This window comes from Thermobia domestica, chromosome 15 (assembly GCF_964235325.1).
Source record: "Thermobia domestica chromosome 15, izTheDome1.hap1.1, whole genome shotgun sequence".
Classification (NCBI taxonomy): domain Eukaryota; kingdom Metazoa; phylum Arthropoda; class Insecta; order Zygentoma; family Lepismatidae; genus Thermobia; species Thermobia domestica.
In genome coordinates this window covers 26,372,486-26,388,125 of record NC_137468.1, presented here as the reverse complement: position 1 = coordinate 26,388,125, position 15,640 = coordinate 26,372,486, and the positions used below count along the sequence as shown (strand labels likewise).

The window sequence follows — 15,640 nt, the reverse complement described above, 5'->3', positions numbered from 1 at the left end:
AATATACACTTGAACCAGAAATCTCGGAAATTTTTCTGCAAAAAAAAATCATCCCTTCGTAGAGATCTAAAAAAAAATGATAATATCCCAATGGCATACACAATCCGTATGCAAAGTTTCAATATAATATCTTGAAAACTAAAGGGTTAAAATTTTTTTGAAATTTGCCTTAGGTAAAAAGTAACGCCCCTCCGCCAACACTTGGTGCCGCCGCCAAGTTGAGCATCCAGTTCCAAAACAAATCTGGAGTGTTCTTTGTTCCATCCTTGGCTTGACCAATTAAAACAACAGGCTTAAATACTTGTTATAGAACCTAAATAACCGGTCAAAGACAATACTACGCCATGGTATATAAATATATCATAAATCCTAAAAGGGTTAATAATTCACATTTAGCTTTTGGTACGTTGGAGAAGGCAAACACTGGACAAGGAAAAACGTTATATTCACGTTTTATTTAATGATATAGACTGGGAGCATTTGTATTTGTTACCGACTCGCTTTCAAATTTCTAAAACAATACAGTGACGATTTAATACAATATTAACGAAGCTTGGTGTGTGGTTTCCTGGTGCTGCAGTCTATAAACAATAAGGGAGTAAAGCAGCGTTTCCCAACCGGTGTGCCGCGGCACACTGGTGTGCCGTGAATGGACCGCTGGTGTGCCGCGAGGAATCGAAACAAAATTATTAATTTTATAGCAATCAAATTGCAAAACGCAGGGAAATGTGTATATTTGTATTTCACATTACTATAAACCTCTACTATGAAACTACAATTGCAAGTCTCATACCGGGTTACTGTTCTGTACATTTCTAATGTTGAAAAAAGTATTTGTTATCATTGTTATGACCATTATTGCTTCTTTATTGCTGGAGACTAATTCGTAACTTGAAAATTTAAAATATCATTCAATGCTTTCGACAAATTACCTATATTTGTGTTTTAAAAGTAAAGAAGATTTGTTTGTTCATTCGTTATTTAGTGATCTTCCTTCTTAGTAAAAGGTTGGATACAGTTTTTAAAAAGAAAACGTATTTTTAAAAATCTGAGTCCAATATTTCATTGCAATTGTTTTCTATTTTTATTAAATTGGAATGAAAAATAAGCATAATGATTTACCAGGGGGGAAGGAAACAGTGAAAGAGCTTTCTTCTCTGTGAGGAGATCAATAATCACAGAAAAATACCACTGTGTTTTATATTTATAAATAATAGGGTATAATATCTACAAGTGTGCCGCGAGAGTCCAAGTAACACCCGTAGTGTGCCGCAAGTTGAAAAAGGTTGGGAAACGCTGGAGTAAAGGAAGGCAAAAAATCCACCCGATCTTGCAAGTTTCCATATATACATACAAATCAATCGAGATGTAGTAAGGGCAAACTCAACATCAAATCTTTTTCTTCAATTTCGAATGATAATAGAAGATAAGTTTCTAAACTTAATAGTTTTATAAGATTTTCCAGGGAAGGTTTTTCAATTTTGTTCCTACTCTCAAGCTTAAGGAGAGTTTACTAAAGGGTGACAATAAAAAGAACCAATTTAGAATGCTCCAAGAGCATTGCCAGAACGGACTTAAAAGGAATTAACTTTTGTTATTAACTTCTACAGGCTTTATACCAATTGTTCTATTTACTTTATTATTATTATAATCATTAAACTATTCTTGTAATATTGTAATGCTCCACCATTTGGTCTACGCATTACAATCCTGCACCGACATAAATGTGTTAATGTTTTGCTCATTGCAGGGGCGGATCCAGGACGGACTTCTGGGGGGGGGGGGCGGTGGGTTGTAATCAGTGGCGGCTCGTGGAATTTAAAAGTGGTGGGGCACATCCAAAATACCTACATACTAGGGCGTCATGTATATATATATATATAATATAAAATTAATAATCTACGATAGTAAAATACTAATTAAAAACTTTAATTATGTCGGTGGATAGTCTTGCCTCCCGTCCCCCCACCATAATCTGAAATAATCTACTGCTACATACTAGGATAACATTAAAAGCCAAACAAAGCAAAGCTTACCTTTATTTTTTGTATATCAGTTCCAGTCTTCTATTTTTGGCTGTAGAAAACTCCTCTATCACACGCTTATTGAAGTCCGGAATGGCGTTTACCATGTTCTTCTCTATTGATAGCATGGCCAGTGCGTTCAATCTCTCGTTACTCATGGAATTCCGCAAGAATGTCTTTATTCTATTGAGGGTAGAAAAGGATCGTTCGGTTTCCACAGTCGTCATTGGAATCGTCACTATTATTTTTAACACTAGCACACACTCGGAGAATGTTCGCAACATGTTATTGTCATAGAAAAATTGTAGAAGGGGCGTTGCACCAGAGGCACAACGTATATCTTCACGACTGTACAATACTTCCAATTCAGTTCGCAATTTCGGACCATTTATTCTAGGATAGACTTTCAAAGTTGTTTGAAAGTCACTCTCGGGGAGATCATTTAAGTATTGAGGAAATTTGCCAGTCAAGAATAGCTTAGAGGCACACAAATGATCGGAAAACTGGAATCTATCACTAATGCTGGTTGTAATCATATCGCAAACTTCCAGAGCTGCCAATCTATTGCTGTTAGTATTACTATGTTGAACGCATTGTCGTTTCTTCAGTGGCTCATTAGTGCCATTTACGTCATTACTGTCATTTTCGTATTGTTTTCGTACACTACTTATTGCACTAACGAAATGTTTGACAGATCCACTGATTTTAACAGCATCTGTGTCTTTCTTCTGAATGCAATCAAAGAAAATAGCGACATGTGGCATGATTTTGTGATAAAACGTTAGCCAATAAAGAAACTGAGGATCCTGCAATGTTCGCAGAAACCCCGTTGCTTCAGCAGAGGATTTTCTGTCATTCATTTCGGTGTTTCTTATATGTTCGAAACATTTAAGCAAATTATCCTTTTGCTCAAAAACAGTATTAACTGTACGGTGCTGAAAATACCATCTTGTCGGTGGTACACTACCTAGTTTCTTTTGAGCATATTCTATTAGATAATTCATTCTTTTCGGAGACCTGGAAAAGAATGTCCCTATGCCTTGCAAATCTTGAAAAAATATTCTACTATGAGAGCAAGACGATGTCGCGTTTTGAAGAATAAGATTTCCTTGATGTGCGTAACAATGAATGAAGTTTGCTTGCGGATACTTATCTTTGATCAAGCACTGCACCCCACCCTTCTGTCCACTCATAACGGAAGCTCCATCATATGTTTGACATATTAGCTTCTCGGGAGATTTTTCTATTCCCATTTCACTTAACTGGCTTAAAATCGTTGCTGCTAAGCCGCCAGCAGTTCTGTCGAAAATTTCAAAATAACCCCAAAACCTTTCAAATACCTTCCCCTCAATTTGATATCTCAAAACTAATGACAGCTGAGTTTTACAAGAATTATCTGTTGTTTCGTCAGCCTGGAGGGATAGAAAGTCAACCTCGGAGATTTCAGATATAATGTACTTTTTACAAACAGATAAAATCGCATCCAGAAGTTCATTCTGAATAGTCTTTGATGTACCTTTAAAGATACTTGAACTTTCTAAATGATCTTTCAAAACATTGTCAAGGGCTGCAGTATAATTAATGAGTCCTTGAAAAACACCTGGGTTATTTGAGTTCTCTGTTTCATCATGTCCACGCAAAGCCAATTCAAATTCCCCACAAAATTTAATTGCATCAATAATGCGTGACAAAATGTATCTATTTTTACTAACAAGTTCGTTGTGTCTGCGTATAGACACCCTGTAACCATCATCAAGCTGTACTCTGATATCCGTTTTTCCCAACACAGCGAAACTCATTTCGTTATCCAAATGACATTTTGACAAGCTATGTTTTTTGCTTTTTTCAGGCAAATGTTTCAAGTCCCGTACACCAATTTTAGTCCACATATCTTCTCTACCGAACAAAATGCACGGAAAGCAAAAGAGCGCATTAGCTACAGGACACCCACACATCCATTCCCACTTTTCGTACACGGTTTTACTGAAACGTCTATTGTACGTTCTATTTTTGTCTTTGAACACTTTGTTTATGGATAGCTCTGGTCTTGGTGGGCCTAATTCTTTTGCTAAAAGACGATCTTGATTTAATCTAGGTTTTTAGTTTGTAAGTATCTTACCTGATTCATCACACACGAATTATGACACTACTCAAAATAAGCACACTACACTGACACTGACTAGGCCGGAATACGCGCTAATAAGACCATAGTTTAAACAAAAAGCCCGCTCGCCAGTGTCCGCGCCGTCTATTTCATTGTTAAAGGGGTGGCAGTTTCATTCGGTCGGGTGCAAGCCATCGCGAACACATTTCAAGGCAGGTTAAGGGTTGCCATGTTATGAACAATTGTTAAGATGGGGGAAAAAGAAACGAAAAAACAACCTACTGCAACAGTAAACGACTACTAAATTTCTAACAGAAAACAGAGTGACCATTCTCTTGAATCCTGCCATCGTTGAAGATCAGTAGCGTGATATTCAGGGACGTATTTAACATTTTTGCCGCCTTCGAGCCATTATAAAAATGCAGCCCCGTCAGTAACAATAAATTAAATACCAGTATAGAAATTCTTACTGTTGATTATGAAACCAAGTTGATGAGATCAGCCAAGTTCAAGAATAGTAATACAACATTGAAACATTCAAATTTCTTGTGTTGGCGGCTCGGTTGATATGTTTGAAAACTATAGGTAATTCTGAAAGTTAATCAACAATGGAAATGTTTTGAAATTACGATAAAAGAATAAGATGTCAGCAATACGAGAGGGGAAATAATTGATGTAAATTAATAACTAAAATGTTAATTATTTATTTCTTGCCAAGCAGATTCTATATGTACAAATGCAATAATCCCGTGTCATACCATAACTATGCATAATAAATAAATACCTGAAATTTCCAAAGCTGGTATTTAAAAAAAATGGTCTAAGAAAACTCGTCGTCCCAGGTCATAACCCATGTTGGTCCATGTGTAAAAACGCCCCTGATTGATATTTTGTGTAACGAATTATTTATTTGTTTTCAACAACAATTTGTTTCAACTACTGTATGTCCATTTCCTTCAATTATGTGTGATTTCTTAATTACTTTTCTGGGAAACATTATATACGTAAAGTGTAGCTCACTATTTGAAAATACGATTGCAGACGCCGCGCCGATTGGTAACTTATGCGTGTAAATTTTAGAAGGTCAATGTATTGTAAATTAACTTCACCATGGTGGCAACCCTTAATATGTCATTCGCTACACCCGGAAAGGCCAAGCATAAACCTTTTCCATCACCAAATTCTGAAAATGGCTTGACCCTTCTTCCTCCTTCCCCCTCCTTCCGTTCCCCTCTGTACAGAGTTGAGTTTCCTTGTCATGACATTCTTACCGCTGTATGTTCCATAAGACAGAGCACAGCGCCTCATGCGACAGGTCTCAACATTACTGTGCCCATTTCCAATGGACATTGCCATAACATCCCCTGCCACCTCTGATGATAGGGCTACTGTCAAAGCATAAGATTGGAAGTCCGCAGCCAAGAAACAGCCGTCGCTGTGTTGCCAAGTTTCGTCTATCCTACGAGAGCGCATAACCACAGCCTCCTTCACTCGCAAACACGGCTGTGGCGGAACAAATCCAAACATTATAAAAGAAAAAGAAAGAAAGAAAAAAGCTTCTGTTAATGTATTAGTACTGATTTAATAATTGCAGTTCTATTTAGATCATGAATGGCAGGGCACGTGACCGAGTGCCCCTTAAACAGATCCGCCGCTGGTTGTAATACTGCTACTTAGAGCTACTTTTAAAGCTCCACACTCTTGGATGGGTTTTATTTATATATAAGAAAGTTTATGTATAAGAAAGTTTCCTCTTCTAGGGGTCGATCGCCCCCCCTGGATCCGCCACTGGCTCATTGTTCATTTAAGTTATTATGTTTGTCGTTAGTTCTTTAAGAATTTGGTCCAAAGTGACTGTGTAAAGGTAACTTGGAATTTGGTCCGAATCTCTTGAAACTAAATAAGAAGAAAATAATATATAGTTAACTACACCGATACAAGACAATAGACAGGATTTTCTGAAGTTTTTGAAAATTAATCTTCTAAATAACATGAACCTGTAAGTAATACATTTAGGACTCTGCCCTTTTTCTTCAAAAATCCAGGGACAAAGATTTAATTCAAAATTCATGTAAATGTAATCGCTTTAATACTACGTTCAAAATCTATAGTTATAAAATTCAATTTTCTGAACTATTCAATCCTGCAACCAAGCAAATCACGATCAAAGGTTTAGTTGTCATACAGGTTGCATCATTTAATACGTCTGTTGAACTACATATACCCAAGGAGTGTAAGATTGCAAAAATAATCAATTAGACACGAATAATATCACGCGTCGTTTATCAACGTTAGGTCTATGGTATATAGTTATTATATAGAAGCTTTGCACTAAAATACCAGGATTGGTTGTTGACGTCTCGTACCTGAAAGAAAATATTCATGATTTGTTAACAGAGGTAATTAATAATAATCTCAGTACTACAATGACTATTATGAATATAAAATAATTGAAGAATATTTATGATAAGAATAAGCTATTATTATAAATGAAACATAAATATGAGTTATGGATGAATTAGAATTAATGATTTATTACGATAATAATGTTTATTAAAAGAATTCTACGATTTTCTACGAAAGCGATTTAGCTGAGCTGTGTTTATTAATATTTCACATATCAAGGTTCGAAGACAATTCATTCAACTAAACGTTCGTAGTATTCTACTCATGAAGCAAGCGGATTGGGTATAGCCCGCTCCCCCAGTGATTTTTAACGAATCATAGTGATTCTAACGATTCATATTAGTTCATAATGAATCGGAATCGCATGTTATAAAGATTTAAGATGTAAATCTTGTGGTAAGGAAGCTTTAGTATAAGTAGTAGTAGTAGCGATAGTAGTAGTAGTAGTAGTAGTAGTAGTAGTAGTAGTAGTGGTAGTTAGTAGCAATAGTAGTAGTAGTACTAGTAGTGGGAACGGGTTAGAAGCCCAGCAGGGGTTGGTTGGGTTCTGTTCTCGATATAAGTAGTAGTAGTAGTAGTAGTAGTAGTAGTAGTAGTAGTAGTAGTAAAGTAGTAGTAGTAGTAGCAGTAGTAGTAGTAGAGCTCCTTCGTGGCTAAGCGGTTAGCGTACGCGCCTTTGGCATGGGAGACCCGGGTTCGATTCCCTGCGGGAGCTCATGTGGTTCGGATTCCACGTTAATCAGTAGGTCCACGTCTCATATAGCCTCGCTGCTGAACGGGACCCTAAACTAAAATCAACTCAACTCAACAGTAGTAGTAGTAGTGACTTCTCTAGTTCCGGTGACAAAGAACTGGGGGGAGCGGGCTATACACAAGCCAAGCAAGCTTATATTGATTATGGTGCAAGACAAACTTTTATTGTCCAGTCTTACTAATTCTACAGACAACCTAACTAAACTAAATCTAACCCATGGTTTATTCGTTCTTCATTGCTGCTCAGTTGTTAATAAATTCTGTATCTAATAACCTTTTCATGCTCTACATTGTCTTTGTATGATTATTGATGTATCACAATTTTGTTTAATAAAATCCTACTATGCCAGGAATTGATTTATTCGTATTGGAATAATATTACTCATAAATTATTTGTTAAATTGAATATTGAAATGCAACGTAACTATATATATATATATATATACTCGCTGTCTCCATCTATTATGCCACGGTAATACTCACTGTCAGTTAACCAACCGGGCGTTGTGATTATGTGGTTTCCATCATGCCAACCTATTATTCAACGGACTTGTAATGCGTTATCTATTTTGAGGACACATCACAATGGCGACCACGGGCCTACAGTTTCACGACGTTAGCCCATGTCACCCGTCGCGGGACTGTATTAAAAATAAATTTGCTGCGCAATAGGAAAAAATATAGAAACCCGTAAGCACGGGTACTAATATATATATATCCATCTATAATTTCCTTGAGTAATAATTTTTTCCATATTTTTTTAAGCGTTCTGCTAAAACGTTCTAGGATATGTTGTTTTACAAAAGACACATGCTCAAAATGGAGGACTCAAAATTGAAAAATTCGCTAAAATATCATTTCGATACGACTTATGGTTCCCGAGATATGGCTCCTCAAATCTTTCAAAATGGGAACTTCTTTGGCCAATATCTAGGGAACGGTGACCAGTTGGCCAATGGCTACCGGTTACCATTTGGTACCAAAATATTCACCATGCACTTACGTATTGATCAACACCAATATGATCTCTCTATGGCTTACGGTTCCGGAGATATGGCCCCTCAAATCTTCCGACTAACTAACTAACTCCATGGCCTATGGAACCCGGAGGTTCAATGCCGTGTTTACAAAAGCTCTCCACTGACTTCTATCCTTAGCTAACTGCATCCAGTTTTTACTTTGTATTCCAATCTCTGCGAGATCCATCTTAATATTGTCCTCCCATCTGCGCCTAGGTCTTCCTAATGGTCGTTTTCCGATTGGTCTTCCAGTCAAGACTTTGAAAGCGTTTCTACTTTCTTCCATTCTAGCTACATGACCCGCCCACCTAAGCCTCCTAGACTTGACGACCCTAACAATGTTGGGTAGACCATATAAATTATGTAGTTCCTCGTTATGAAGTTTCCGCCATTCCCCATTCCCGTTCCTCTTGGGTCCGAATATTCGTCTCAGGATCTTGTTCTCAAATCTTCCGACATCTGAACTATTTTGGCCAATATCTCAGGAACTGTAAGAGTGACGAGAAAAATTCTACCACTTCTTTCAGATAGTTTTTGATACTCTATCAAATGGAGGGTTCAAAATTGAAAAATTAGCAAGTAACACACACACACACAAACGCACGCAGACAGAAAATTCAGTAACGATTTTTTTAAGTACACTGAAAATGCGTTTTCCTCGAAAACGACTCTACTAATTTTGTTGATAAGTACATCGACATTTAATTACCAGTCTAATAATATGGTATAAGTTATTTCTTTAGTAAGAACAGAAGATCGATAGTATACTCTTGTGTCTTAAGTTCTTTTTGTGTTTTTTAAAGTACTTCTTCATGTTCTCATTAGAGTGTGTGTGTGTGTGTGTGTGTGTGTGCGTGTGCTTGTGAGTGAGAGAATGATAAATGATGTCTTCGTTGGTGCAACACATTATTATAAAATTGAAAGGATGTCGCTATTTCCGCCATATTTAATTAGGCATATGTAAACCAAGCAAAAACATGTGCCTTAAGTTCATTTGGTACATTTTCTCATTTGAGTATTTTTATACAACTATCTTTAATTTACGGTCAATTTTCACCGTCCACCACTCATCAAATTGCCTTTAATTTGTACTCGCTTACAGTTCTTTGGGCGACATTCGTTAGATTGCATATCGGATACAACTTCACCTTGATACGAACTTTCTAATTCTTAGATTTCTTGGAATTGAGAAAAACCTTTATTGAAACAAGATATATATTGTATTTATCTTAATGAATTTAAGAAAATATAAATAATAGGCAATGTTAGGCATTTAAGCAATACTATAGACAACATAGAGCGAAATAGTTGAAGTAAATGTTCTTAAAATTAAGGCAAACACCTCCGAAATTAACTTTGACGCATTCATTTTTATTATATCTTTTACGTTAAGAAATATGCATTTTGCCTAATATCAGGTCTTTAGAAATAACCATTGTTTTTCATTGTTGATATGAAGTTATCCTTCCTTTTCAGCTCCGAGGCTGTATGAGAAATGGACCTATACTTACGTGGGCTCCAAATTGCATGAGCTTCCACCTGGAATCCAAAGTGTCTCCCGCTCCGAATGCGAGATTGCTAAACATAATACTAAACGAGTTGCCAAGCGAGTGTGCTAAGCATATTTTTAAAGATATCCATTTTTTTCGAAGGTTTTCAAATTTTATTCCTGTTCCCCAAAATAAGGATAGTTTACTGAAAAAGAAAAAGAAAAATGTATTTTTTTAAAGAACGATTTTTTTCATACATCAATATTTCATTACCAGCCTTATAATGTGGTGTAAGTTGTTATACGGTAAATAAAATACAAAAGGGATAGTTTACTCTTCCATGTGAGCTTTTACGGCCAGATTTTCTCAAACACGAGTCAGTCGATTTTGATCATAATTCATAAATACATGGTTTATTAATAACCTGACAATATGACTTCACTCATTTGACCCGAAAAGATCCACAACGGGTAGTTTACTCTTGAGGGTAAATTGTTTTCGATGTTCTTGAAAACGCCTTAGGTGATAGTTCATATTTCATAAAAATATGCTTAATTAATAACCCCACAATATGGAAACATCCACAGGGAGCAGCCTTGGGGATTTGTTTCTACTGCGTGATGAGTATACACTGCATATGAAAAATATGCACTATTGTTATGTCAGTTCTCCTGACACAAACATACACATACTATTTATAATCATACTAAAACGATTGAGTTGTTCATGAAATGAATTATTTAAATGATAGGTAATCACTGTTATGTAACATTTTGTGGTAATATACTTTAAGTTAACTTTTATCTGGGAAGGGTGATAGTAGCCCACTACGGAGGTCAAAAAATACTTTAGTTTTATTATAAGTTAGTGTAAATTATTATGAGTACATGTTCCTATTTCCTGTAAATGGGTGTAATTTTCTATTTTTGTCTTAGTTATAATCTGCTTTGGGCGTACGTTTACTTTTCAGGTAAGTTTTGGTACAGCCTTAAGCTAGTGATGAGCGCAAGAGTCTTGGTCTTGCAGTTTTTGCAAGAGTCTTGCATGCAAGACGAAGACCAAGAGCAAAACCAGGAATCCCGTTGCAAGACCAAGACCAAGACCAAGGGGTGCAAGACCAAGACCAAGACCAAGACCATGCCTGCAAGACCAAGACCAAGACCAAGACTGGGTGTGCAAGACCAAGATTATAACCAAGTGTTCCAATGCAAGACCAAGATAAAGACTGGATGTGCGAGACCAAGATTACCCCAGTCTTGGTCTTGGTCTTGCAATTGCTCATCACTACCTTAAATACATCCCCTTACGATGAGACATAATAAAATGTTGAAAAATATTCAACATAGCCGGTACCCGGGATTGAACCAGGACCTTTACGGCTGGAAAACAAGCACACAAAAACAAGCAATATAACGAGTGTGTTATTTAGACTTAGTATGTGAGCATTAATGGTGAAATTAATGGTGTGAACCTTAATGTTATTGATGGTGTTGGTAAATGCTCGACAAAGAGACCAATAGTAGCGCTACTAAAATCTTTATTGCACTATGCCTTTCTTAGTAGTAATATGTGCATCATTGCTAGCATATATTTTAATCACCCTCGACTCTAGCCATAAGGTTCTGATTGGTTGGAGTTACCCCTTTCTCTCCACGTAGCATACATACAGCACAAATCAAACACCAGATACTGTCGGTCCTCGTAGCCGAGCTTGCTAGCAAAGGGGCTAGTAATAAAAATAGCTTTTGACTTGGGTTGAAACTCGCTCCGAGGAAAGTTTATTATTTTTATTTTCATGACACTTTCATCAATAAAACAAAATGAAAATAATACTTATTTGCTCTTGTACGTAATATATAATGCATAAATTATGCTTTTTCCACCATTTACGTAGAGATTTCTAATAGTCCTTATAAACAATGACCTTTTAAACCAATAGGAGAGTAAGAGGTGGTGCCCTCGGGAAGCGAAGTGTTGTTGGGGCTAGTAGGGAGTTAGAAAGTGAGAGATGCCGAAGGCACCAGGAAGGGGAAGATAGGCAAACGCTTCCTTAGGACGTACTTAAATTTACATTGAACTTGAAACATTCGGTCATGACGTAATGTCACGTGGTAATTAGTCCATTTTGCACACACAATTTTATTGATAAAAATTGATTTACTTACGTTACGAAACATAGCTGAGCAAGCGTCAGCGAGTGAAGGGGTTAGGAAGCTCCGCAGTGCTCGTTTTATTCCACCTTTGCTCCCATATTAATACCATTTGACATTACGTCACACTTAGGTAGTGCAACTTCGATTAACATTTGTACTACGGGTGCGGGCCAACAGATAACTCCAATCAATCAGAAACGTGTATTTAGTTCATATTGCTAGAGTCAAGCGGGAAAAAATGCTTATTGTAGGAGTAGCTCGGGAGAATAATACTCTCGGAAGTAGGAACTGATTAGACGATTCTGATTGGTTGGCGTTATCCACTTCTTGCCACGTAGCAAGCAGAAACCAAACGCTTGCTGGTGTCGATCCTCGTAGTCGAGAGTGCTAGCGCTACGGCCTTGTAACGGAAATCGTTTTTCGCGCAGGTTCAAACCCATCCCAAGGATTGTTTTTATTTTCATAACACTTTTTTTTATTAAAACAAGATGAAAATAATACTCAAAAAGATATTTACTTACTCTTGTGCTGATAAGTAGTAGTAGTACTTGTAGTACAATTAGTAGTAAGAGTAGGAGGAGAACGAGGAGGACGAGGAGTAAAAGTAGGAGTAGAAGGAGGAGGATGAGTAGTAGTAGTAATAATAGTAGTAGTAGGAACGAGTTAAAAGCTCCGCAGGGCTCGTTGTTCCACCTTGACCCACATGATATAAATTTTGTGACCAATTTAAAACAACTGGCTAGAGTAGCGCGCGAAAAACTGAATTCCGGGAGTATTACTCTCCCGAACGGGTTGTTTCATTGTTGCTACTAGGTTGTCACTGTTAGAAGTATATTCGTTACTATAAGGAATATGTGTCATTGTTAGGACAACTTAAACTCCAATAGATACATAATAATTGTAATTTATAGTACGTAAATAAATTCTACAATATCCTTAGCTTACATACGGAAAAAAAAGATTGTCCAAAGATGAGACATATGTTAATCGATAAAACTTATCAAGCCGAACAAAATGATATATATATCAGTGTAAGAGCTCATCCTCAGTTATAGAGGAAATTGAGAAAACCAAATTATTGGGAAAACAAGTGTAAATTATTGAAAATGACGAAATGGAGCTTAAGCTTCTCTCTACAAAGTGTCTCACGTACTCCTAACAATGACACATACACTTGTAACAGTGACTCACATACTCTTAACAGTGACACAAATACTTGTAACAGTGACTCACATACTCTTAATTGTGACATAAATACTTGTAACAGTGATTCACATACTCTTAACAGTGACTCACGTACTGCTAAAAGTAACAAACATTGAAACAGTGACTTACATACTGTTAAAAATAACAAACACACTTGAAACAGTGACTCACATACTTCTAACAATGACACAAACACTTGCAACAGTGACTCACATATTCTTAATCGTAACACAAATACTTGTAACAGTGACTCATATACTCCTAACAGTGACACATATACTTGAAACAGTGACTGACATACTGCTAACAATTATAAACATACTTGAAACAGTGACGCACGTACTGCAAACAATAACAATCATACTTGAAACAGTGGCTCACATACTTCTAACAATGACTCAAATACTTGTAACAGTGGCTCACATACTCTTAACACTGACACATATACTTGAAACAGTGACTCACATACTGCTAACAATAACAAATATACTTGAAACAGTGACTCACATACTTCTACCAATGACACAAATACTTGAAAGAACGACTCACCTACTCTTAACAGTGACACTAATACTTATAACAGTGACTCACATACCCTTAACAGTGACACTAATACTTGTAACAGTGACTCATGTACTCTTAACAGTGACACATATACTTGTAACAGTGACTCACGTACTGCTAACAATAACAAACATACTTGAAACAGTGACTCACATACTTCTAGCGATGACACAAATACTTGAAAGAACGAGTCACACATTCTTAATAATAATAAGCACACTCGAAACACTGGCTCACACATTTTTAACAGTGGCACATAGTACTTACAATTTCCATTAATATCAGTTACAATTAAAATCATTATATATTGATGATTTCAATCGTGCAATTAAAAATAAGTTCATTAAACAAAGTTTAGCAACAGGATGTAAGCGTTGTCAAGTTGTTTGAGAATCACTGATCTAACTTAGGAACAAGTTATGTGTTTGAGTACAGGAGTGTACAATGTAATAGCACCAGCTTCACACTTGTTGCAGATTCAGGTAAAAAGAACTTTTTTTTTTCATTTTTCGTGACAACTCAACAAGATACGATTGTAGTGATACCACTTTGAACACTTATTAACATTTATCCCGTTGTGTTTCTAATTACAAAAAACCAGACCATGCTACCTGAATCCAATTCATGTTAAAATACGCAATATATGGCTACGATAAACAATATTAAGTCCTATAAACGTTGCTAGGGAAGAATGATACGGTGGAGAGCTACTTGTGATAAATGGAGAACGTTGAAAATTTTCATTTGTGACGCCTTCCGCCTTTTATGGCCTTCCTTTGTCACTCAAATCACATTTCTCGGTGGTGCGTCGCCGTAGGTCTCGCCTCATTCCACTAAATCTTGTTACCCAATGGTTCTCGGAAGCTTCCGACATTTTTATCACTTGCCTTTGAGTCTAAAAAAAAAAGTCTTCCTTTTTGCTGTGTAGAAGGGCTGGGCTTCGTTTCCTGCCTCTGGTCGCTGCCGCTGGACATTAGCGTCAGGTTCTGATCTAAAGCTCACATTTTTCTTTCTCTCTCTCTCTCTCTCTGTGTGTCTCCTTCTAATCTCATTCTTTCTTTGTTTGAAGCAGTTCCTGTTTGCTTTTTTTTTAAACTTGTTTGTTTGTTCTTTTCGGGTGAAAGACAAAAGAGACGCGGTAACTCGGTTGTCTCCCGTTGGCCTTTATAACGTTTATTTTACGTTCTTACCTTCAGCGTTTCTTGAGACAAAGACATTTTTTTCATTCCACGACGCGTAAATAAATAATATTGCATCGTTTCAGACGGAAGGTGACTTCTAGAAGAAAAACTGTTTTGCATGCAGGCTTTCTTCTTAAAGAGTTTTACATCCCATAGTGAGTCAAAGACATGAATAATGTACGTAAAAAGTTCTACAACATTAGAAGTGTTTAAAGCGAAAAAATACCCAAAATTTAGATATATACTTGTTATTGAGCTGAATAAAATTAAATGCTGACCAAATTCTCAGGCGTAGTTTTTGAGATAATCTACAAAAAAATCTAATATTTTTTTTTTACATAAACCTAAAAATTGGTTCTGAACGATAACCAGGACATCTTCTAAAATCAAACTAATACCAAAATATACAGTAACAAGCGCGCATCCAAAACTTTTTGTTGGGAGGGTCCAAACGTTTTTGGGAGGTCCAATATTACATGGAATTAAATTAAATCTTTCAGTTTTACGTCCCATAGTTACGCCGGTTAGGCTAAAGGAGATGGTAGTGATTAAAAATGAATGAAATGATACAATGAAGAAAGTGGGAGGAAACGGGAGAACCTCGACAAAACCTATTCACACGGTGTTCGTCCACCACCAACTACCGGTACACTTGGCGCAAGCTGGGATCGAACCAAGGGACCCATGCATCAAAGATGAATGCTCTACCACTTGATAACTTTAGACATTTTCACATAATC

General features: G+C 36.6%; 1 protein-coding gene across 1 annotated transcript; it reads right to left on the bottom strand.

Moving 5' to 3' along the window:
• Window positions 1-2,038: 2,038 nt before the first annotated feature.
• Window positions 2,039-3,823, bottom strand: LOC145671445 (zinc finger MYM-type protein 1-like). The gene has a single exon (XM_081740635.1). The coding sequence runs from the start codon at window positions 3,821-3,823 to the stop codon at window positions 2,039-2,041; it is 1,785 nt and encodes a 594-aa protein (XP_081596761.1).
• Window positions 3,824-15,640: the final 11,817 nt, after the last annotated feature.